Source organism: Stegodyphus dumicola, chromosome 4, assembly GCF_044657685.1.
Source record: "Stegodyphus dumicola isolate Sdum_Otavi_A_Nest chromosome 4, ASM4465768v1".
Classification (NCBI taxonomy): domain Eukaryota; kingdom Metazoa; phylum Arthropoda; class Arachnida; order Araneae; family Eresidae; genus Stegodyphus; species Stegodyphus dumicola.
The window spans coordinates 35,857,879-35,883,537 of NC_140771.1; the positions used below are offsets into that span (position 1 = coordinate 35,857,879).

General features: G+C 34.3%; 1 protein-coding gene across 1 annotated transcript in view; it reads left to right on the forward strand.

Annotated features, from left to right (window-relative positions):
- The window catches only part of LOC118182428 (immunomodulatory peroxidase-like), a 95,920-nt gene that overhangs the window by 60,351 nt on the left and 9,910 nt on the right, over positions 1–25,659 (forward strand). The window contains exons 9-12 of the mRNA XM_035351770.2: positions 7,376–7,486; positions 12,296–12,431; positions 17,580–17,957; positions 24,456–24,650. Of these exons, the coding sequence (XP_035207661.1) occupies positions 7,376–7,486; positions 12,296–12,431; positions 17,580–17,957; positions 24,456–24,650 (820 nt within the window). The remainder of the gene's footprint in view (positions 1–7,375; positions 7,487–12,295; positions 12,432–17,579; positions 17,958–24,455; positions 24,651–25,659) is intronic.

Genomic DNA, 25,659 nt, shown 5'->3' on the forward strand with positions numbered 1-25,659 from the left:
AAAATCAGAAATTAAGTTGAGAATATCATTTGAACTTCATGTAAATGTTTTTTTTCCACTCTATCGGATGATGAAACAGTAAAATTATGAAATATTTGCTTTGTTCATTATACCAAAACATGTACAAAAGAATCCTATCAAAATTGAACAAAACATTTTCACAACAGAAAGTCGTTGTACTGTATTCCGCATATATACTGCATAAGAAATCCCGTAAAACGGCCTAATTAATATTTTTTATCGGTCCATAAAGATTGATGTAAAAGAAATAGCAATTATAAATTGGCTAAAACCTTCCAGTGCAAGGCTAATTTATTTGCAGATTATATTTTCTAGGAAGTGGAGAAAGATTGAGCAAATAAATAAAATCAGTGTTAGAGAAAATATATGAAGCAAGAAAAGTATTAAGTAAGTAAAATAAAATCAGTATCAGCGAAAGTGTACGGAAGCAAGAAAAAGATTGAATAAATAAATAAAATTAGTATCAGAGAAAGTATACGGATACAAAAAAAAAAAAAAAAAAGTTTAAATAACTAAATAAAAATAACTATCAGAGAAAGTATATGGAAGCAAGAAAGAAGATTATACTAATAAATAAAATCAGCAGTAGAGAAAGTATACGGAAGCAAAAAGAAAGATTAAATAAATAAATAAAATCAGTATTATAGAAAGTATGCGGAAGTAAGAAAAACAGGGTGACATATAATGACGTCGCAACTTAGAAACTCCAAACGAATCACGCGACACTGAAGAAAAACCAAATTCTCTTTTCGCTAAAACATATGCAGCATATTTTTTTTAAATTTACAGAAAATTGCCCAATAAATATATTTTTATTTTAAAACTTTATAGTGGATGCAGTTTTAGATGTTAAAATGTAAGAATCATGACGTTAAATACTTTTAGACTAAAACGTAGAACAATAATCGAAATTTCGCGAAAAGCTCAGAAATCACGCTGCAGATTTCATTTAAAAGATCCTTTTCTCTGCATCGGATTGTGCAAACAACTAAAATTCTGTGACCTTGTTCGTTAAACAAAGATATGTGCGAAAATTTGTTTCAACGTTAAATTGCAAAACATCCAAATCAAATTTTGCTTCATCACACTGAATTGTCATCTACAAACAGCATGTGTACAAAATGAGAGAATAGTTTAAATACGGATGTCAAACCTTTGACATTAGTACCAAACACTATGAGTGATCTAAATAAAAGTTTCAAAAACATTGTTTTTTCTTTTTTCCAATGCGTTCTTGTTTAGAATGCTGACTTAATTCAACAAACGGGGGGGGGGGAGGGATTAATGCTTGCGCGCTTATTTATTCTTACAGTTTAGCAATTTATTTCTAAAGGATGAACTATGGCATCTTCTACTATCAATGCTTTTATCCTTCTCATGTTTTTTTGTTTCGTTTTGTGTCGTCTGTAGAAATTTTACTTCATTCTGACGGACTGAGATGACTTTTCTATGGTTTCAAATTGATGCATTTTCTTAGATAAAGCCAGATTAATCTGGAGCTAAATCATAGTTGCAACGCATAGTTAGCTTTAAAGCACGTCATAATAATTTGTTTCATAAACATCATTAAATCCTTAGTTAAGTTTATAAACATAGTTAAGTTTATAAACATCATTAAATCCTTAGTTAAGTTTGACAACTTTAAGCATAAATCAAACATGAAATCACTAATCTTTTGTTTCACGTTGACCTCTATCGATATGCAAGAGTAATGTGAATGAAAACTAACAAGTACTCCTTCCAGTGAGAAAGACATATAGATGGAGATAAAAAGAAAGAGAGAAACCATGGTCATATTTGAATAACTTATTTAAGTACTTAAAAAAATTATCTCCGGAACAAAATGTAAATAAAGTTTTAGTAGAATTGTTTTAGTTAATTATAATACAGGTTATTCCTTTTTCCTGCTTTCTTTTAACTTCCCTCGAATTAATCGTGATTCAAAGTTAACCGTTAACTTTGTGTCTGTTATTATTCTTGTAGATCTTAATATTACTTACTTTTTTATTTTTAATTATGTGAACATATATGAATTATATGAATATATTTTTAATTACATTATTACTGAAAATTACATTCAGATTAAATACAAATCTTTTACCCTGTTCACAATTTGTATACTACAGGGCCAAGAAGGCATACGTCCTATATCGAATTATGCCAAAAATGTTACTTGAAATCTGGAGAAGGATGAACTCGTATATTCTGAAGCGTACACATTAAAATACACACGAAAATGATACGCATTTTTAGCTGCACTCATTCAATTAATTCAGTTCGCACTCCGCTGTAAGGCTAAAATATATAAAAGCTCATTAAAAACTGTGAAATGCAAAACAGAATAAATGTATCTACATTTAAATGACAAAATGATTTTCTTTTTGATTTAAATGTATCTACATTTTGTATTTAATTTCGGTAGATACATTTATTCATTCAACCACATAATTTAGTACGGATGTGAATGAAGCGTTAAGGGCCATGATACCCGTTTCTTGTTCCATGTTTTCTACGAAATTAATGTAGATTTTAATTAATGTAGTCATGTAACAACCGTGCGAATATGGAATCGGTGGGTGCAGGAAGGAACTACTGAGGGATACTCGCAATTGCATCTGGCTCGTTGCATCACTCCACGGCATATTATGCTCGTGGCAGTGATACAGCGTATTGCCAGATATGCAACCATACCACAATGAATGCAGTCTGTAATACTACAATCGGTGTCCTCATGAACAATTCGACGTCGTTAACAGTACAATGGATTGCCCCCGCTGGGAGTCCATTGTTTTGCTTACCTTTAAACCACAGGCGTTTGCGTTTGCAATGATGCGCTGAACGGCGAAGCTGGACATCCGAATGGCGTGAGGTAATGCTTTAGGACGAATCACGCATCTGCTTGCTAGAATTTGGCGACACCTTGGACAGTGGCTGCTCGACTGCTGTGTTATCTATCGTTATCCTGCTCATACACTCAGTATTATGGTGTGAGTTGGTATTGCATTATCGGTGCATTTACCAACCAACTCTTTATCCTTGAAGCTTTGCAGGCTGTTCTCCTTTCTTACCTTCAGGGCTTGCATGCGGTCACATTTCAACAGGTCAATGCGCCATCACACGTTACACGCAGTATTCAAGATTTCTGCTTAACCCACCATACTGCATTGTTACTCTGTTTGTCCGTTCTCCAGATCTATCACCCATCCAACATGTCTGGTAAACGAATGGAGAACGCCTAGCCCAGCATTCCATACCCGCGGATACACCACATGAACTTTGGCTACGTGTGGAGGCAGCATGGCATTGGTATCACATGTCCTTATTCGTGTTGCGTTTTGTATGGCTAGCAGTTTACTATCACTTGGCGAGTTTTATTTTCTTTGAATGCTATATATTAGTTTGCGAAATTGATCAAGCCATGGGATAGGATATAACTTAAATCTGCAAACTGTAAATAACTAAATTTTCTTTTGATCCCTGAGATGCGTATAATGTGATCATCAGTTTAATTCTGTGCTTCGAGTTGAAGAACATAATAATTTTTATGCTGTAGTCATTTAGTTTCATCTTATTGTTAGTTCAAGCCGGAATGAAATTTTTCTGACAGGTTTCGAAGTTACCTTAGTTTTAATTTATGCTAAAATGACTTTAGCTTTTGAAATCGTATTATAAGGTATTTCTCCCGCCTTCCTAGCGTGCCTTCGTGGTGTAGTGGTTCCGCACGCTGGGCCGGTATTCCAAAGGTCTGTGGTTCGATTCCCGGCGAAGGTGATTGCTCATTTTTCATCTTTCTTGCCTCCAAAAAAATACCTAACGTCTCTACAATATGTTTCTTCTTCCTTAACTTGTAACAAATATTTCAATGAGAAAAGGCATTACAAGGAATTATTAATTTCAGTGCAGGATTATAGATTTTTATGCATAGTATTTGAATAGCTAGAAAGATAAATGGTATAATAATTCTACATGGAAGTAAATCCAAGTGGAATTTTCTCTGGAAATACTGGCAAAGCGCTTAACATTCGGAATACTTTGCATAAGTATATTTTAATAGTTTTATTAAACGATTAGTAGTTTTATTAAACGATTTTAATAAATTTCATCGATTACAGAGGCTATTTACACATTCTGTAGATGATTTTCTTTGTACAGCTTTCCAAAGTCCAAGCAGACTTGTGATCCGCTTTTGAAAAGTCCAAATGCGCAAAAATCCACCACATAATTTAGTAAGGATGTGAATGAAGTGTTATGGCCATGATACCCGTTTCTTGTTCCACATTTCCTAGGAAATTCATGGTGGATTTTAATGTATGGCTGCTTACTTAGCCTTGATGCAATTCTACTGATTAATGGTACTGTGGGTAAATAGAAGATACTTCATATTTGAAAACTGGGTACAAAATATGTTCTTGATAATTTAAGGAGTTTATAAGGTATTTATTTCTCCCGCCTTCCTAGCATGCCTTCGGGGTGTGGTGGTCTGCACAATGGGCGCGTATTCCAGAGATCCGTGGTTCGATTCCCGGCGAAAGCGTTGCTCATTTTTCATCTTGCCTGTGCCCAAAAAGAAACCTAATGTCTCTACAGTGGCACCCGAACTAAAAGGGTAATGGAGATTATTCTCCACACCCAGGATTTGGCAATTGGGTCCCCTAAAAACCCAGTTGCCTTTAAAAGGAGGAGTATATAAGGTATTTCTTCCGCCTTCTTAGCGTGCCTTCGTGGTGTAGTGGTCTCCATGCTGGGCGCGTATTCCAGAGGTCTGTGGTTCGATTCCCGGCGAAGGCGTTGCTCATTTTTAAATCTCTCTTGCTACCAAAAAATTCCTAATGACTCTACAGTGGCGCCCGAACTAAAAAAGGGTGGTGGATGATGATACTCCACTTTTAGGATTTGGCAATTGGGTGCCCTAAAAACCCCAGTTGCCCTTTAAAAGGGGGAGACTATATAAGGTATTTCTTCCGCCTTCCTAGCGTGCCTTCGCGGTGTGGTGGCCTGCACACGGGGCGCATGTTCCAGAGGTTCGCGGTTCGATTCTTGGCGAAGCCGTTGCTCAGTTTTCATCTTGTCTGCTTCCAAAATTACCTAATGTCTCTACAAGTTGTTCTTAAGATTTTTCTTCGCTGGCTTTATTTTCAGTTTTCCGTTATATGAAAACCCAGGAACAATCATAAATCCCTATAAAAACTTTTTTTAGATTCTCTGAACCACGTTTTAAGATTTTTTTAAACCTTTGATGAATGGATCTCTTTTTATTGCGGTCATTTAAATACACCCAAGCTTCAACTATTGTAAAAAAAAATTTTTTTTTTCATTTTTGTCCGGATAAATGTTTTTCATAAAGCACTCTACAGCGCGTTCTGCTTCGGGCGACGTATTGTCGTGGAGAAAGACGATGCAGATTACGTTTTTTTCCACTTTTTAGCGATTGAAATCAGCATTCATCACTTTCTTTCCCTTCGACACTGAACATTTTAACTATTTTGCAACTGTCCTTTGACTTTTCTTTAAACATTAAGGATCTTAAACTTGAAACATTCGAAACATTCAGTTTTGTTTCTGACTTTTTTTCCTTGTTGACAGCGTTACCAATCGTAACTTTACATATTGAGAAACAATGCCTTTTAGAACTTCTAAAGGGCATTAAAATAAGTATCTGGCTTTAATAGCCAGATACTTATAATTTTCTTCGGAAAGAGTACAAACATATCCATTGCTTATTTAAAGTGTTATTTTGCACGAAACTATCAAGTAACAAACGGTAATTCATACCTTCAAGAGTATAGTTGAAATTAAAAAATTCAAGAAGGTTTTTCGAAGTATTGTGATCGCGAAAAGTTTCAGGCAGCATATTTCAAAGAAAATATCCATTTTGACCGCTATCGAATGCAATTTAACGATGTTTTTGCGTGATATTTGTACGTAAGGACAGAATAAAATACTCCTTTCCTCCAAAAAATTATAAAACTGCTTTAAAATGAATTTTGAAGAGAATGTTTCGTGGCATCCGTACGAACGTATGTACGTACGTATCTCGCATAACTCAAAAACAAGTAGCCTCAGAACGTTGAAATTTTGTATATAGGTCTGCTATAACATGTAGATGTGCACCTCATATTTTAGTTGCAATCGGCCGCACCAAACATACATAAATATATATATATATATATATATCTACTCTGTTACCCGGCTCAGTGATCTCAGTTTCTTTACTCTTATATGTTTGTAAATTGTACATTTTTTGCTTTAAAAATGATTGAATTATGTTGTTCTTATCTTCTGGTAAGGTTTTTATGCCTTTAGTAAATCTGTATGGAATAGTTTTAGAATTATCAACAATTTTAAAGTTGTTTAAGTGCGGCTAAGCCTAATTATGTTTGCGATGGCGGGCATGTTTATTTACATTTCAAACTTGGCAAAATAGGAGATTTGTTGCCAGTGTAGAGAAACTAAGCTTCGCAACAACAAAGACAACGCCTTCTTCTATTATTCCGAATTAAATCATGCTTAATCCATTCTGGAATATTTTCGAGGAAATAAGAAGATTTACTTCGTAATTTTTAATTTAAATATTTTGAGTTTTTATGTATTTTTGCCTTGTTGGGAAGTGAGAACTGAATTAATTGAATGAAAAATACTGAATCGTCTGTGAAAATCTGTTTCTTTTTTGTTTGCTTAATTTCTTTTATACATCGTTTTAGATTTATTATAGTATTTGAATAGAACATGTGGCAACTATTAGATAATTCTGTTCTTTAAATGATATAAATTTTGTGCATTATGAGTTATAATATGAACGAAATATAACGCTCGTAAATAGTTTATCGTAAATACCACCAGAGTCTCGCTGTGGTAAATAAATATAATGAATTTTAAAGAGTGCATTAATTCTATTGTGGTTTATGTGCTATCGACGAAGTAGATTTAATTCAATCCAATAAGTTTAAATGAAATGCAAGAAAAAATGCATATAATTTAATATTCCGTACAAGGTAGTCATGTGGTGTACACATCAGATTTTTTTATAACAATGCAAAATCAAAAAAGTGTACAAATAGTCTCTGTATTTTCAAAATATGACGCGTCTTTTTCCTCAGTTACATTTAGATATTTTCAAAATGCTGTTTTATGTATAAAAAAATAATACTTTTTACAATACAAAAATATAACAAAAAAACCAACAAAAATAAATTTTTATGCAGAATTATATATTTATTCAAAACATATATTATGCGGAAAATTACTTACTTTATTTTGCGTCTTTCATTTAAAAAATAATTTATATTTTCTCAGAAGAAGATGCTATTTATTATATTTTACATCTGTTTCTTTTTTTTTCTAAAATTTATTTAAGGAAGGTTTGCAGTTCAAAGAACAAGTGTTGGCGATTTATTACCTCGAAGCAACGATCCCCAAAATGATCAGTGCAGCTTTCCAGATGAAAATCAAATTTGTTTTCGATCCGGTGAGTTTTTCAATTTACTTTAAAGCTTACTTTCAATTTACTTTACTTAAAAGCTTTCTATAGTGTTACGAAATATTTATTTTGAATAACTGTAATACTTTATGTTGCTTGTAGTTATTTGTCATAGTCTAGTTTAGCAATACTATGTTACACCTATTATCTTCATTAACCTTTCAAATGCACTTATATATCATCTTCCGAATGCCACTAGCTAAGCTTTAACTAATTCAGAAGTCAAACAACAAAAATCAGCGTTATATTTACAAAATTTTCACAGGACTAGTTTCGATGGTTTTACCGAACCACCATTCTCAGCTGCAAAACCGCAAATGAACAAGATAGGAAATAAGTTTCAGTAGCAGTTTCAAGTTCAGTAAAGTTTCTGATTCACAGAAAGAAATGATTAGGCATCTTATCGCTCATAATGTGAAATTCAATAATAACCATTGAAACCAAATCTAACTGCGAGAGAAAGAGCTACAATGCGCGAAATTCATTCTAACCGGATTTTAACATTTCAAAGGCCGACAAAGGTGGCCAGATAGTCGTCATGGATAAGAACACTTACATCGATGGTGTCACTAAACTCTTAAACGAAGGACCATATAATCCGATCTCTAAAGATCCTTCACCTTCGGACTTGTCAAAAATAAAAACTGCGATCAAATCTTCGCAAATCATTTCAGGCAACTTAAAACATTCACTTATCCCATTTGTTGCGAATTGTGCCAGATTATATGCTCTTCCCAAAATTCATAAAAGTTGTATTCCTTTCCGCTCTATTGTATCAAATTTAGGTACTGCCTCATATCCATTAGCTAAATATTTAGTTTTTAGATTTTCAACTCTATTAGACAATAACATTTACACCATAAAAAATTCAATAGAGTTTGTAAAAAAGGTTAAAAACATTTCTCCTAGTAATTTACTCATGGTTTTTTTTTTTGAGGTAAAATCATTATTTACCAATGTCCCAGTGGAGGGTGCATTAAGATGTCTAGAAACCAGACTTCGCGAATTTCATTTCTCTTGCATCGAAATTGATGAACTAATTTCTCTCACTCAACTCTGTTTGAAACAAACACATTTTGTTTTCCAAAACAAATATTACAAGCAAACTGAGGGATTAGCCATGGGAAGCCCCCTCAGTCCCATCCTGGCTGATATCTACATGCATTATTATGAATCAAAATTGTTTGTAACTTTAAACTTCCCGGCATGGTTCCGCTACGTAGACGATACTTTTACCTTGTTTGAAGGTAATAAAGATGATTTAAATAGAGTTCTTTCAACAATGAATTCTATTGATCCTGCTATTCAGTTCACTTTTGAACTTGAGACTTGCAATTCTCTTCCGTTTCTCGACATTCTGGTCACACGTAACACATCCAACTTCAGTACTACAGTTTACCGTAAACCTTCATCGGTTTGCCTTCCACCACACTTTAAATCATGTCATCCGACTAAACAAAAGTTAGCTTCATTTTATTCCTATGTTTTCCGTGCTCTTCAAGTTTGCTCCTCCAAACTAGCCCTTGATGAAGAACTAAATTATTTAAAAGCAATAGCTATTGACAGGGGCTTTCCACCCAACATTATTAATCAAGCAGTTAAAAATTCTCATCTCAACACATTAAAATGCACAGTCTTGTTTTAGGAGATTATAAAAATTCTGTTGTTATTCCCTTCTTTCCATCAATTAGCTATAAAGTTGCACGTATTTTGCAGAAATTTAACTTTCGGGCTGTTTATTCTCCCATCAATACAATTCTGAGTTCCATACTCAAGGACCCCATTCCGGATATGAATTTCTGGGGTATTTATAGGATTCCTTGCCAGTGTGGTTTAATTTACATTGGCCAAACTAAGAGAGCCTTAAAATTTCGCGTCAAGGAACATGAGGCATATGTTAGAAAAAAGGAAACACAGAAGTCTTTTGTTGCTCAACATTGTTGGTCCGAAAACCACTCTTTCAATTTTTCTGCTGCCAAAATTATTCAAAAAACATCTTCCATTGTAGAACTGGATTTTCTAGAGGCATTTCACATTCATAAAAATCTTTCTGATCTAGTTAACGATCCTAATTCCAATCCAAATTTGCCTTCGGCCTTTAAAGAAATTATGTTTTAGTTCTGGTTTCACCAACAGATGGCGCCACTTGCTTATTCTTGTCCAGGCTTTCTTATCTTATCTAATCTTATTTCCTATCTTGTTCATTTGCGATTTTGCAGCTGAGGATGGTGGTTCGGCAAAACCATCGAAACTAGTCCTGTGAAAATTTTGTAAATATAACGCTGAATTTTGTTGCTTGACTTTTGAATTAGTATTTGTTTGGCGTGTTATTGTGTCTTAATTAAGCTTTAACTGTCTATGATCAGAAAAGAATAAACGTATCTACCGAAGTTCAAAATAAATTTGTAATTCTTCGATTTTGGAGCGCAAGCTTTGATTGCAAGGACAACTAAACTATGTAAAAGAACAAAAATGCTATCTTTGTGATCACCAGGATACAGAAACTTGAAATCTACCAAAACGTTTCTGAAAATTGCAGATAAACTTTAGAGCAGTTTTGAAGCTGTAAAATTTTGCCATTTACAAAGCTGTAAAATCTTATCATTTTTTCAAAACATAATATTGTTACGAAATGTAGAGGCGCGGTAAGATGGCTTCCCGGAAAGCAGTTTTAAGGTTGCCATAAAATAGGAAGGAAGGCAGAGTTCCCACATTTGGCGACATTTGGCGACAAAATTGGCGATATGCCATGGTCAAATGGAGAATCTTCTGGAATGAATTGTTACCGGTTTAGCCCAGAATGTTCTCGAACACAAGCCGAAAGCTATATAAACCCTTCTGGTCCGCAGTCAGTGAGTGTGAGAGTGCCTCATCGAGAAGACGAGTCAGTGTGTGCCTCGTCTAGCGAGCTGCTAGTCAGTTATTAAGCGAGTGTCTCGAAATCTAGCGCCGAGTTGGTCGTCGAGTGCATCGAGAGAGTCTTTTAGTTTATCACGAACTAGGGCATCGCCGAGTTTTGTCTTAGACTGTGCTGAGTCGAGAGCTATACTTTTGTGTAACGTCGGGTGCGTCGCGAGTTGTAGCGTGGAGAGTCTCGAGAGTACATGAAGTTCCGAGAACGACCAAGCAGAATCGGGAGCTGTACTCTGGTGCTTTGCAGTGATGCTGTGTCCACCGCTATTGCCTGACAGTGTGAAGGCTGTGTTGCTGAACGTGTCAGCGTGTTTATAACAGTTCGACGACTGTAAAAGTGATTTTGGAGCTATCTGATTAATATTGGTAAATAAAGTGTGCTTCGATACTTCATCAAGTGTCGTCGTTATTCACTCTAAATCTACGAACCCCGTACGATTGTGAAGAAAGAAAATAACGTAACAACTGGTGTCGGAAAAAAAACACAACAATATGTTTTCTAATATATTTTTCTTTTACTATTAATTTTGTTCTTCGTAGTCTGGAGCTATTTAATATACAACTGTTCAGAAGAGTCACAAAATCAAGTCAGATATAAATAGCAATAAATATTTTTATTGAATACATCTGATATAAAATGTGAATTCTTAAAATGTCAAGACTGTTAAACAAAAGGAATTGTAGGACTACATTTAGTATTTATTTTGTTTCCCTTGAGCACATGTAATAGATTGCACAAAGTATCATAGCTACAAATACAGATTTTGGTTGGCTATATGTGGGATGTCTTTCCATGCAGAATGAATGCATGGTACTTACATATTACCGCAACTCCCTTAGTTTCGTCACCAACGTTTCAGAATACGCCAAACTGAGTTAATAATTATTCTAGCAAACATACGCATGAAAAATAGTGAATAGAACAGAAGAACTAGAGGTGAAATTTCTATGGAAATATTTTATTTTTCTAATTATTACTTTATTTTTTTTAATTGCTAAATGAATAATGGTTCGAATCTTTTCTGAAAGCAACCACTACGAAATTTTCACTACAACAAAAATGAGAACTCGTTTGTAACTAGGTTTACTGTCTGTTTGAAGTAAATATATTGTTGGAAAGTAAAATATTTATGCAAGTAATATACAATTTTTTTACAATAAAAGTAATTGCTGATTTTCTTCCATAAAATTCTCCAGACTGCACCAAGTTGGTTTCGATAAAGTACAGAATGCTTATCAACAGCCTATCATTTAGAATTGCGTATGTTGCTATATGTTTCAGCCTTTTAGTAATCATATCCCAGACGTGTTCTATGAGAAATATGGCGACCATGTAGGCCAAGGAAAATTTGATATTTTAATGGTCACTACACAAACGTTGAATAAAGCACACAACTTAGCAATGGCATTACCCTATTATCATTTTTCAGTGTAGCCCCAGGATAATTCTATAAAATGCTAAAGCTTCTGTGCTATAGTAATCTCTGCACTTGTGAAATGAAATTCTCTAAAACTCAAAAGATGTGCGACAGAAAAATTTTCAGGTGGCAATTTAATTTACCTATTTCTCTGATCTTTATCTACATCAGTTTCGTTTTAATCAGATCTCGTATCTCACTGACTATTTATTTTATTTAACTCGTGGAATTTTTATAGTAATTCATTTTACCTATATCTCAAAATTTTTATGCAATTTTTATTTAAACTTTTGTTCGGGATTTATGAAAAAATATAGTTTTTCCGTATAGTCAATGTATATAATGTAATTACGTTTTCGCTTACATTAATATTTACAATTATTTTTAGCTTTAATAGTATTTTTAGATGTGCACAGCATGTTAAATTATCCTGTACTGGAATTTATTCGACTTTTTAATACCGCAGGAGATTCAAGAGTTAACCAGCATACCACTTTGACGTCATTGCACACTGTATTTATGCGTGAACACAACAGGATTGCTGACCAGCTAAGAATTATAAATCCGCAGTGGGACGGTGAAAGGATTTTCCAAGAAGCTAGGTTTGTTTCAAATGTGTATTCTTCTGTATATATACTCTTTTGCAAAAAACATTGAAGCTCAAGAAGGACTTTTGCGATCGTGACGAAATTTGGTATGCAAAAACGTCTTGATCGAACATGCAAATGATCAAAGTTTCAAGGCAAATGAACAGGAATTGCGATCATAGCGCGCATTTCTAGCGAGCAGTTTGTAAAGTATAAAACCAGTAACAGAAGCGAAAAATTTATTCCTTTTTTTTTTTTTTTTTTTTTTTGTTCCTGCCATTGTAATTCCGTAAAGAAGCAACTAAAGATGCCATTACGACGATATCGAAGACCTCACAGACAACTAAACGACTTCGACGTGGTCGCATTGTAGGTTTGCGTGAAAGTGGGTTTTCATACCGAGCAATAGGCCGCTACCTGCAGCGTACAGTCATTGCCGTGCAAAGATGTTGGCAGCAATGGTTGCTACAAGGAAATTGCCGACGAAATGAAGGCTCTGGAAGGCCAAGGAGCACAAGTGCGCGGCAAGATAGGATGACTGTTCCCCAGACCCGAACTTCCCCAACGATATCATTGACAACTATTAAACGTACAACAGCCACGCCTCCCGTGGTACCGTCCACCATCTCATAGCGCTTGTCTGAGGCGCGGTTACGCTCACAGAGGCCTTTAAGATGTTTCCTTTTGACCCCTCAACATCGGCGGAGTCGTCTGGAGTGGTGTCGCAGCCGATCATCATGGCTGCCATCAGACTGGCATCGTATAGCGTTCAGCGGTAAATTCCGCTTCACTCTTGAAGCAGATGACAACCGTGTTCGTGTCTGAAGAGGACGGGGCCAGCAGTCCTGAACACTCAATAGGTGATTGTGAGCCGTGAACAGGTACTGCGACATTGATTTTTTAATCATTTTATTATTTGCTTATGAGGTATATACAGATTCACTTTCATTGAAAACAACCACTTCCTTCATATTGCTTCGATTTTTTTGCAAAAGAGTGTATATAATTATAGCAGAAACGTAACCTTTTATTACAGCCTATTATATTAAAAGAAGCACTTCAAAGTCTTTTTATCCTCTTTCAATAACAAGTATTACGATGATAATGTTGCGTAAGTAAATATATGTTGCCCTCACCGACCAGCATTTATTTTTACCACCCCCACTTGAGTCTGTAGTTCAAATCCGCGTTTATTTTCGCTTTTCACGGAGCGAAACCTCTCTAATTTGAAATGAGGTAGAAAAAAATCAATTAGGTGCTCAACTATATGGCGCAGTCGGTGTTACCATGATTATGAGATAATCAGGGCGGGAGAAAATGCCGCTGAACTGTGTATTTTAAAGCATCAGACTATAATACAAACTGATCTGCATTAATTAAGCAACAATCACAAAACTTCTGACAGGTCATTTAAAATAAATGTGATCTTCATTACATTTGGAGAAGTAGCTAGTAAAATAATATATCTCATAAGTGTATAGTAGAATCTCAGTTATGCTAACGCATAAACAGATTTTTAAAAATGACTCATTATTTCATGTTCTAAATATAATTAAAGAATATCGAAATAACCATTTCGCGATCGTAAAGATAAGTTAGTGTACAGAAATACAAGGGACATCTGAATTTTAATTTCGGTCACACGGGCATTAGTGCTTTATGCCAACAATCTAGAATCATCGTAACTATAGAAAACGGGAAAATGTACAGAAAGTTACATTTGCCTTTTCACAAAATATAATTGTTAAATGACATTTTTGTGATTAAATTATTTACAATCGACGGTAGCGAAAACAAGGGCCGTGTACAGTCTTCTATGAAAATGCTCTGTATTATTTAGCCCTCAGATTAATTTACGTACTTAGGGATGACAGTCAGTGCTTTATATTTGTATTTTACAACATTTTACACTGTTTTTTAGGCTGATTTCAAAGAAAGGCTTTATGTATAAAGAGTTATATGCATAATTAAACAAATGAATAGCGACGGAATGCCACCGCTGGCTGGAAGGATAAAAACAGAACCATTCATGTGTCACGGTGACATAACATGAGATTTCTTGCTCTTCACTAGAACGGAATCAATCTAAGCCAACATTCCTAGTTACAGAGGTTAAAGTAAACAAGTACGGATGTTAAGACCAGTAAAAGACTAATATATGCGTTTAATTTCAAGAAAGATCAAGCACACCTATTCAGACAGAAATATAATTAGACTGAACAGTTTCTCATTTAGTATCTTATAATTTTTATGGGCGTATAAAGAATTCATAAGTTTTTGCATTAAACAGCCAATCAGTTTGTATACCCTGTTCTCACCCCACACGAGAAAGCAGTTGTGTTATATACAGCCTTCTAAAACGGAATGAAAAACATATGCTATTTCATGCTGTTCTCATCTACGTCTAGATTGCAGATACAAAATATTACCAAGCAATTTTCTGGAAAGAGTCAAAGTACTTGCTGTCAATTTTGGAAAGAGCCAAAATACTTGCTGTCAAGATAGCACGTTTAAAACGAACCGTTGTGACCTAAGTTATATACGCATTTAGGATAGTATGCTTTTAGGTAGTTGTAGGGTTACTGAAAGGTATAGCGGCGCGGATCTCAGTGTGCTGAAAATGGAAAACCTCAGAACTCAAAAAGATATTTATTAAAAATGTCTTAGTGTACAGATGATATTCAGTTCTATTATAAATCTCTTTTTGCAGGTCTAACAGCAGAATGACATGTGACAAGAGAAAACTATCTCGCATATAACTGAAAGTACGTTTTGAAGGTACTGTACCACTCAATTAGTGAAACCGTACCTTCAAAAAGAGACAATCGTGGGCTTAGTTTATTTCGCGGATCTAAGCCGGATTCAGTGCGTGCGTTATATTCTTGGAAAACTCATTTACTGTCCTCGAACTATCGACGAAAATCAACAAAGAGCTTGTATCTTCGTTAAAAAGAATAATGATCATTTCCTATTCAGCTTACAACCATCACCATAAACAGATTGTAACGTAACTGTGCCTATGAATAGCCGAGTAAATAAGATCACTAAACAGCGGTAACTTATACTTCGATCCAGGTTGGAATTCTCGCCACATATTTGGCTGCATGGAATTTTGTGTTTTTCCCATATGTAATGGTACTTGTAAGCGAGGTTTTTCCGTAAAGTCTTTCGCAAAGCACTTGTTCTCTGAAGTATATCCACTTAAAGGAAAGAATGCTCTGCTAAAGACTTTACAGAAAAACCTCACGTGCATTGCTATGGTCTCGTGAGTTTTTACGGGTTAATTAAATAAACATACACTAAATATAGCTACTGATCCATAATGCAAGATATCATCGCACTTCACATTGAGTGGCAAAGAGCGCTAATTTACACCTGTCATCGGCAACAGCCTAGAGCACCTTACAGGTGTCAGTCCGATTTAGATCAGTTCCGCGCCCAAGTTTGATGTAGAGCACACCGGAGGGGGGGTTTGGACGCGTCCGAAGGTCTTTCACCCCTCTGCCCTTCCACCAAGCCACACGAGAGGACTTTTCTGCTCGCTGCATATTTAGAGTGCCGCCATGCTGCACCGACACTATACATTTACAAACATCCATGCCTTCCTCGAAATCCATGCCTTCCCCACTATGCCGGTTGGGTGGCATGCCCATGTTGTTACACTGAACATTGATAAAGAGGATGATAAGACATGTCTAAGACTTCATCAGTCAGACAGAACTGACGGCACTAGTTGGTGCCGAATCATATCATCATCATCCATAACAACGCACGATATCAATGCGAGAGCTTTCTTTGCGATGGGAGGTACTGGGACATCGGGCATATTAACTATGTTTGAGTCAATGTGACTATGACCTCTTCATCAATATGTAAGAAACTACTGTGAACGACCAATTATAACAGTATAGAGGACGTTAGTAGACATGGAAAGCGGTTATATCTAGAGATTTGTAAATATCTGTACCTATGGTAATAAAGTCATTTTTAAATTATCAGCATACTGGCACTACTTTGTATCCAAAATTTTCAATTCTTTCCCATGAATTTGTTAATTAGTTAATATTTATTACAAAATAATAATGGCCAAAATTAAAGAGTTATAGGAGCAAATATACAGGGTTTGCAAAATGTCTTTCGTGATTCAAAAAAATTTATTGAGAAAAAAGTACTTTAATCAGATACACACTGTGTCCACAGAAGTACTTATCCAGCCTTTATTTTCGCAACTGTTGGTCACAAAGCTATACTCCTACTTACAAAAATGTTTAAAATATAGCAAAAATTCATGTTTTGACGTTTTTAAATTTTAAGAAATTAATTTTGTAAAAATTACGAAACTTAACTTTTACACCTTCTCCGGTCCCTATACTTATATTTAAGAAAATGTACGCTTTAGAAAAGATTATAGAAAATGTTGGACTACTTACAAAAATAGCAGGTCAAATCGTTATTCCAATTCTGGCCTTGTGTTCTTCAACTGTAGCGCCTGTTTCACGAGCTGGTGTGACAAAAATTAATAATATATCCTTTATATTATTAATTTTTGTCACACCATATATATAATATAATATATATCCTTAATATATTACATTATATATATGGTGTGACAAAAATTAATTTATATAATATATATCCTTAATATATCCTTTTTTAGATTCACAACAGGAGCAACAGTCTTATCACTTTCAGTTGTCATGCCACTTCTTAATGTGCCATAAAAGCTACCACTTTCTTTAAATCTTTTCATACCAGTTCTCTATATGCTAAAATCTGGAGGAGAGCGTATGACACCACAACTTCACTTATTCGTTTTTCTTTCATCGAAGCCATTTCGTTTCTAAATATTCCTTAGCGTCATCTATCATAACTATATAACTAAACAATAACTGTAAGACTGCGTAATGACAAAAATTTCATGTTTCAATCTTCCATGGTTATTTCATGTAAAATAACATTTGTAATCAAGAAAAGACTTTTTGCTTTGCATTTTTATTAGCCTTAAGGAAAATTTTATATTTGCCTCAAATACTTTGTACATGTACTTATTATAAGGATGTCACATTATGATAGCAACATACGATATGAAATTTATAATTATTCAAAATAATGCAATAAATTTTATTTTCCTTTGAAAAGTGCTTATTTTTGATGCTATTTCAGGAAAATCGTTGGCGCCCAGATGCAAGTCATAACATACAAGGAATATCTTCCGATTACCCTTGGTGCAGATCGCATGACATTTTTTCGTCTTTGGATCAGCAGTGACGGATCAACGTTGTACGATTCGACCATAGATCCTAGTGCTCTCATAGAATTTACGACGGCAGCATTCCGATTTGGACACAGTTTAATCAATAGTGTGGTTACTCAATCCCCACCAGCTGCTAATGGCGGGGACAGACTACTGAGAAACGAATTTTTTGAACCTTTTGGATTGTACGACGGTCTGATTTCTCCTCTACTGCGAGGCGTATCACGAAGTCCTGCCCAGTGGTATGACAGACACTTGGTCCCAGATGTCACGAATTATCTATATAGGTACAATTTTTAACGTTTCTCAGAATTTTTTATTTTTGATCTTGCAATATTCAACTGCTTGTAATATAAATACATGGATAATATATGAACTTTTCTAATTCATAATCGTTTCTTAAAGCAGCTTAACTATTTTAATGTATTAGAGTTTATAATATAGAAATATCTTAGTTAGAGAGGCATTATCAATCGGTACAGGTCAGTTCGACGCCAACGTTTCGACGCGTGGTCAATTCAACACTAGGTCGTTCCGACGCGGGGTCTTTTTTTTTGCCATACTTTTTTTGCTTTTGTTTGACGCCATACTTTTCGTATTTTTATTTATTTTTAGAATAAGTTTGCATCAGCATTCAAATAAAATTGGTGTCATCATCATTTGTGTTTCACACCCCAGATTATGGGAATTCATAGATGGTCTCAGGCGTGTTCAAAAATCACTTGATCAATGCTATGAACAATTTGTACGTGGAGATGAACCGCCGCACAAGCGGAATATGTATCTGCGAGCTGATATGAGAATTAAAGTAATAATTGAAGATTTTGAAAATCGAGAAATAATGGAATACCTGAAAGGTGTGGCGCATAATTTTGCAATGGTTTCGTATAATAACAGTTCTGTGATGTAATCTTATTTATCTCTAATCTTATTTATGTGTAATCTTATTTATCTGTAATTATATTTTTCTGCAATATAATATAACTACTTTGTAACCAAATGTTTATTTACCATTTGTGTATTTTGCCTTTTTGATGCTGTTTTGTGAAATAAATAAATAAAAAAACTTTCCCTCGTGTCCCGGGGCCTTGACGTTGGCGGGGGGGGGCTTCTCACTAATCTGGGACACAAACAAAAATCTAGAACACTTTCACACATATACACACATATATTTATTTCAAATATGCATGCAAACAATCGCTAATTTAATAAATAAAAATCAGTCACATTACTTATTTATATTACTTCATATTTATTCTAAAAATAAATAAAAATATGGCGTCGAACTGCTCCTGCGTCGAAACGTACGGCGTCGAACTGCCCCGGCGTCGAAACGTTGGCGTCGAACCGATGGCGTCGAAACAACCTGCTTCGATTGTTAATATCATTAAAATCTGTATTTGCGCTTACTTCTGAAACCCTAGACATTACTCAGGTGATATCTTTTATTTTGTTAAATTAATTATGTTTTATAAGTATTTTAATTAACTAATGATTTGCTTGTGGTCTAAAAATTCTTACTGGGTGAAAAACGGCTGTTTCTTAAACATTTACCGCAAATTCTTCCATTTGATACCTTAATTTTAATTTTTTTTATGTACGTCATATTCTCCTAAAGTTAAAAACTTTTCTATTAAATCAAATTTATCGGATATGAGAAATTATGGTTATAAAATTCTTATTAAGTCTATATTTATGAGTATTTTATGCCTAAGTAAATGTTTAGAAAGTTTTTAAGATGAAAACTAGATGCAAGAGAACGTGGTTTTATATATCTAGAGAGGCGTTTTGGATATTTTATTGTAATAATTATTTATCCTTTTAGAATATACTATTTTGGATACAATTCAGGATTTTTTTTAGATTTATTGATATCAAGTCGCCAAGCAAATTTTAATATTACAGAAGCCGTCTTACTATTTATTGTTAAGAACATTTTGTTCAACTGGCCATTAAAGTTTGAACAGTAACATTGACAAAAGTCGAAACAAAATTTATTTTGTAGATTCTTTACATTACAAAGAGAAAAATTAAATTTTCAGTTAATTGAACCTAAGTAGTCTTTGACTAGTGCTGACTCTAGTCACCATGAGCAGCAACAACAGCTGCTTTAAAGTGAGACTTAGGATTTTAATTTGCAATACTGCAGATACAGTTCCTTTCCACAGTGCATTTCTTGTAAGTACTGGTGATCTTTTTTCTGCCAATGCGAGTTGCACTGCAGAGGAGATGTGTTCAGTCGGAGATAGAACCCGCAGTCAAGGCAGAATCGTAACTTCATTTGCGTTGAGTTTTTATCTCATGAAAATGTGGGAAAACTACAAGTCCTAACACATGTGTAAAGTAAGCCTGGCTGGTCAGAGTTCAGATATGTGTAACAATGCGAGTGAGATTTTTATCCATTTACCTTCCATACCTAATTTCCGGTGCTGGGCAGATGTGACGATGCTTAAGGTATGATTTCAACAAGCGCTTTTCACTACGGCTTTTGCACATGCACATGCCCATCGTGATCCAGCATATAAAAGCTGATTTCATCTGAAAAAAATATGCCATGCTATTCATGAGTTTTTCAATGCACCTTGCAACAGCAGACGCCAATGTTTTACTATTAAATATGGCAAAGCGATGGCCTCTATTCAAACATTCTCTGACCATTAAGACAACATTTTACCATAGGCATTGACACTAACAATACCACACACCGTATTTCTTGTGCTACGGTGCATGATGTGAGTATACGATCTATAGGACCCATTTGAACATGATGTCTGTCCTCTCAAACTTCGTTCATCCTTCCTGAATCTATGTCACATTCTCCTAAAGTTCTATATTCGCATGCAATTAGTCGAAGTTTGACCTTCGAGAGCAGTAGTTTAGAGGTACGATCATTCGCAGATAGCATCAACTATAATTAGGCTAAGATCAAATACATACATTTTTTTGCTCTTCTGTACTATCCATCTTGTTACTCGAGATATAATCTCTACTTCAAGTCAAACAAGCAACGAGGTAATATGATTTTTCTGGAATCCAATTCCCAATTCTCTTCTCTTTTACGCTGATTCTATGCAGCAAAACAGGAACTTATTATTTTCATATTTTCTACCTGGTTAACCATTTCCAAGGCCTCGCATGCTCTGTCTATTATGCAAATTTCTCATCAATCGGTTGCTTTCTTCATGTTATTGCGACTTCAGCGGCTAGTAATATGTTATGATATAGAACGAAATCTCTAAGAATATCTCTCGCCATTGCACATCATTTTAGTCTTATGTGAGAGTGTTCGTCGTTGAGAGCATGCCTATCATTTATGATAATTATCGATTTTCTTAATCGCTTTATCCTTTTCGAATTTATTATCTGTAAAGGAAAAATATATCTAAATGTCTAAATGTGGTATATTAATACCATTATATGAACAAAATTCCAAATTAATGAGATAAATAATTTTTAGTGTATCAAAAAACGAGAAATTAGAAATACATTTTTTTGAAGTTTATTTCCTGAAATTTTGTGAGAATATACTTTAAAATGCAAAATTATGCAATTTACGAAAAGCAAAATGACTAAGAAAAGTTCGCAACAAAAAGTTAGGTAATTATTTCAAAATCAGTTACTATTTTCTGAAATATATATGAAATAAAATCTGCCACCTTAATATTTTACATTAGTTAATAATTTCCTTTTTTAAGATAAGTTTTACAAAATAAATCTATCATCTTCCCTCCTAAATTATGGTCTAATGATTTGAAATTTTTATATAGTTCTGAGCTTCATTTAAGGCAACAGTCGAAAAATTTTCACTTTCATCCTCTAAAAGATTTTCATTCACTTCTTTAGGATTCAAGGATCTGACAGGTATTTCTAGAATTTATTTCTCCCAGTTTCCAAATTGAAGATCTGCATGGTATATCTCGAGTCAATGTAAACACTTACTTGTTGACCTAGATCTCATTTTCTTTACTGTTTAGGCTAAACTTACTTCATGTATGCTTTGTATCTCCAGGTAACGCGCATTTAATACTGCTTTAATTGTTTTTCATTGCTCAGTTTTATTCCTGCTGTTCTATATTCGGCAGGGTCTTCCAAAGAAATTTTTTACTGAATCGATTGTCCTTATGCGATAATGATATTGGAATTCGAATGCTTTGATGTTTCTGAAATCCAAATGTGGCAATTTATTAATTTTAGTAGCAGGTTAAAATAATAAATAAATGTTGGTTAATTCTACCAGCATCCTAATTTAAGAATGCCGCCAAATTAACAGCACTTTTATTTTTGTCTCACACTGATTTTGTAATTTTCTTGTTCGAATTTTCACGTCAGTGATCAAAAATACTTTACGAAAATACTTATCAAAAATACTTTTATTCTACTTTCAGATTAACTGTCTTGGCATTTCTTAAATGTCTTGGTCATGAGGTATTGTTTATGATTAATTTTGATTAGATATTATTTACGATTATTTCTGGTAAGGTATTATTTACGATTAGTTATGTACGTTATTATTTGTGATAGATAGCCATCTAAGGGTATCGCATAATGGTTATTATTTTTTAGCTAAATCGTCCAGACGAAGCATCATCATTAGTCTTTGTTTGACTGTCTTTAGTACATGTTAAAATCTTTGAATGCCAGCCACGTATTGCATATACCGATAAAAAAGCATTAACAGTTATCCTTCAAATTATAAGGTATACTTCAAATTATAAGGTATACTTCAAATTATAATCTGCTTTTAATTTAGCAATTATTGCAACTAATTTATCATACCATTTTCACACACAGTTTCACTTTCGCAGCTCAAATATTTTATAACAATAAATTTGGCGATAATTTGTTTTCAAACTAAAGCTACTTGTATTGAATTCCGCTACAGCTTTTGTAAAAGTCGCTCGATCACTCTCATATAAAGGAAAGTTAAATCTTTTGTTTTCGCATGATTTTTAAATGCATGTTAAAGTTTTCAGAATACTTAATTTTTCTTATTTCTCTCTTAAAACTTTTAAGATCTGTCTTTTAATTTACATGTAGTACATTATTACCTCCAACTCTCATTATGTCCGATTGCCAAGAACATCTTAAAAATGTTATAGTGTGGTCTATATTTAATATTTTTACATGTAATCTTTTTTGTAAATTAACCAGTTATCCTATGATTTTGTCTTTATTTCTATTTTCGTCGGCTCCCACCAGGATGCAAATAATTTTGTGTATTTAAACTCAGAGTTCTTGAGTTCAGCAGCTATTCCTGACCCTCACTGTATTACTTCTCGCTGCAAATAGGCTCTTTCTTCGCTAGCCGAAATTACTTCGTGACATACTGAGGGCTTGAGCCAAAGATTCGTTTGACCTTGTATTTAAAATTTTCATTTTATTTGAAAATTTTTCTGAACTTCTTGCAAGCTGTGATAATTTTATTTCTGTTATCACTAAGATTATGCTATCATTAGGCTTATAAACAAATAAAGAGTTTATATTTTAAACCTTTTTATATTTGTGTTATTTTATTTAGAAGTTACATCTCCTGACTGCTTTTACAGTTCCGGAAGTACACTTTTAGAATGGAACCATACGTACGTTTAGTTCTGCAAAATTCTTACACTGAGATTATTAACACAACTTAATCTAAAGTAAATACTTAAAAATGTACGAAATTAAAAATAAAAATCACACTTATAAATGCAATGATTCGTCACCTTAGAAATAAGTGCGAGTTGATTAAGATAAAATCAAAATCAGTCTTGTAGCCATTCGGACAGTTATTTATTGCATGTTCCCAACAGTTAGACAAGAAATGAGAAATACGTATAAATAGCATAAATAATGATATGATGAGAATTATAAAGAACTGTATAAGTATTAAAACTTATGCGCTGTAGTAAATTTATAAGAAAAATTAAATTTTGAAAAAAAAAATAAGCTGAAATTTAATGATTCACAAATGAGTAATTAATATTTCCAAAACATAACGTTTCGCTGCCAGAAGAAGAACCATAAATGTAGCTTTTCGAAGAAGTCATGTGTTCACAAATAGTTTAGTTGCATTATTATGTTGACTACATTTACAAGAAATTATCAAGTGCTGTCATTTCAGATGTGGGACATTTAATAATTAAAAATAATAATGAAAATAACAATTTTGAATAACTTAAGCAGAGAGAAAAGGGAAGAAAGGAGTTTAAAAAACCGATGAATGAGTTACTTCATTCTCCCACTAGGTGCCCCTATCTATGTTTCGGGAATGCCAAATGTAATTGGATTAATGACGTATTTATCAATACTCATTACCATGCCTAAATACAAAAGATAAATGCAGATCCTATATAAATTCGAAAACAAGTGTGGAAAAGAAAACCGCAAATTACTTAACGAAAGGCATTTTTAATGCATCTAATTTTACGTATTTTATAAGTTGGTTCCTGAAAATGAAAATATTTAGAAATTAAAAATTTAAACGAGGAAATATTTGGGCGCACACTGTAATCGGGAGGTAATCGTACAAAGTGTGGCATGACCACTCAGTAAAGAAATAAGTCTGGCCACTTAATAAACACTGGACCACACCGAGTCAACAGAAAATTCGTTTTATAGGCATTGTTTCGTAATTAAAATACCGCCTTTCACATTATTAGGCGAACTGGTCGCTTTTAGAAGTAAATTAGACAGGTGATTGTTATAAGAAATTTTATTGTTTGATTTATTTATATGGCTGAGAATAACATACTCTAAGAAGGATTATAGTCAAACATTGTACTATCAATTTCTTTTTCTAATTTTAGGATTAGAGGAGACCCAACAGGTTTGGATTTGGCATCAATTAATATCCAGAGAGGTAGAGACCATGGTCTACCTCCTTACACTGCTATGGTTTACCTGTGCTCAGATAAACACTACAGTGTGGGCGGTTTTGATGACTTGTACAGATACAAGTTGATGTCCTACGACAACGCTCAGCGACTGAGAAGAAATTATGGGTAACGATATAAATCAAAATACTGCATGCCTCTTTTGCTTTATTTTTTATCACTCGTCATAAATACCTATTCATTCATTAATGAACTACTCGATATGCATACAGACTTACCTCCCTGAACCCCACACCACCCGCAGACGGTAAATAAATCGAATTCGGAAACTGAAGCGTGTTCCTTGTTGTCATTTAAAATCGAAATCTGTTGGCACAACTTTTTAAGTCCTAATATTTAGATGCAGTTATTTGTAATGAGCTAAATTGTAAGCTTAATTAACACAGGATTTATGCATACTTTTTAAGTAGTTTACGAAGTTTAGTTTTTTAAGAATATTAATCTCATTTTCTTTTCGATTGATAACAATATAATAATTAAAGCTTCGCAGAATAAGTTTCAGGTGAATGCGAAGTGAGTGGAACTTATTTTCTAAAGCAATCCGTCAACAACAGTGGAGTTGAGCTTTAGCTACAGATTAGTAGTAGTAGTAGTAACGGAGGACGTGGGCACCATCCCTCCACCGTTAAGGTTAACCGGTAATAGCACCACGTCCGCCCTTATCTAGAGTTGACCATTTGGAGCCACGTGGGGGTCTCGTACAGAGCGCCAAGGCCCTCCCGTTTGCAGTGCTGCTGACCAATCCGCCAGCAAGGGTGCACACCCAGCTAGCTGCCCAGGCCCAGTACTTATTGATTCTAATCAAACAATACATGGCCATACAAGGGCTTATCGCTGAGCTACAGATTAATGTGTTACGACTACCATGAGCCAGAGGTAAAAATAGGAAAATTTGAGAAAAAATTAAAATTATAATATTTCAAAGTTCCACCACCGGCCGAGCGGTAAAAGTCGTTGAACACTAGTAGTTCGGTCTGGGGTTATGGTATCGCTAATAATCCGACGAATGGACTGGCTGCATGGTTGTTTTCGTGGTTTTTCTCATGCTTAACGCGGATAAAATTCCCTCCGTTTCTGTGTAGTGCTAAGGGCGGAGCACATAAGAAGTAGAAAAATA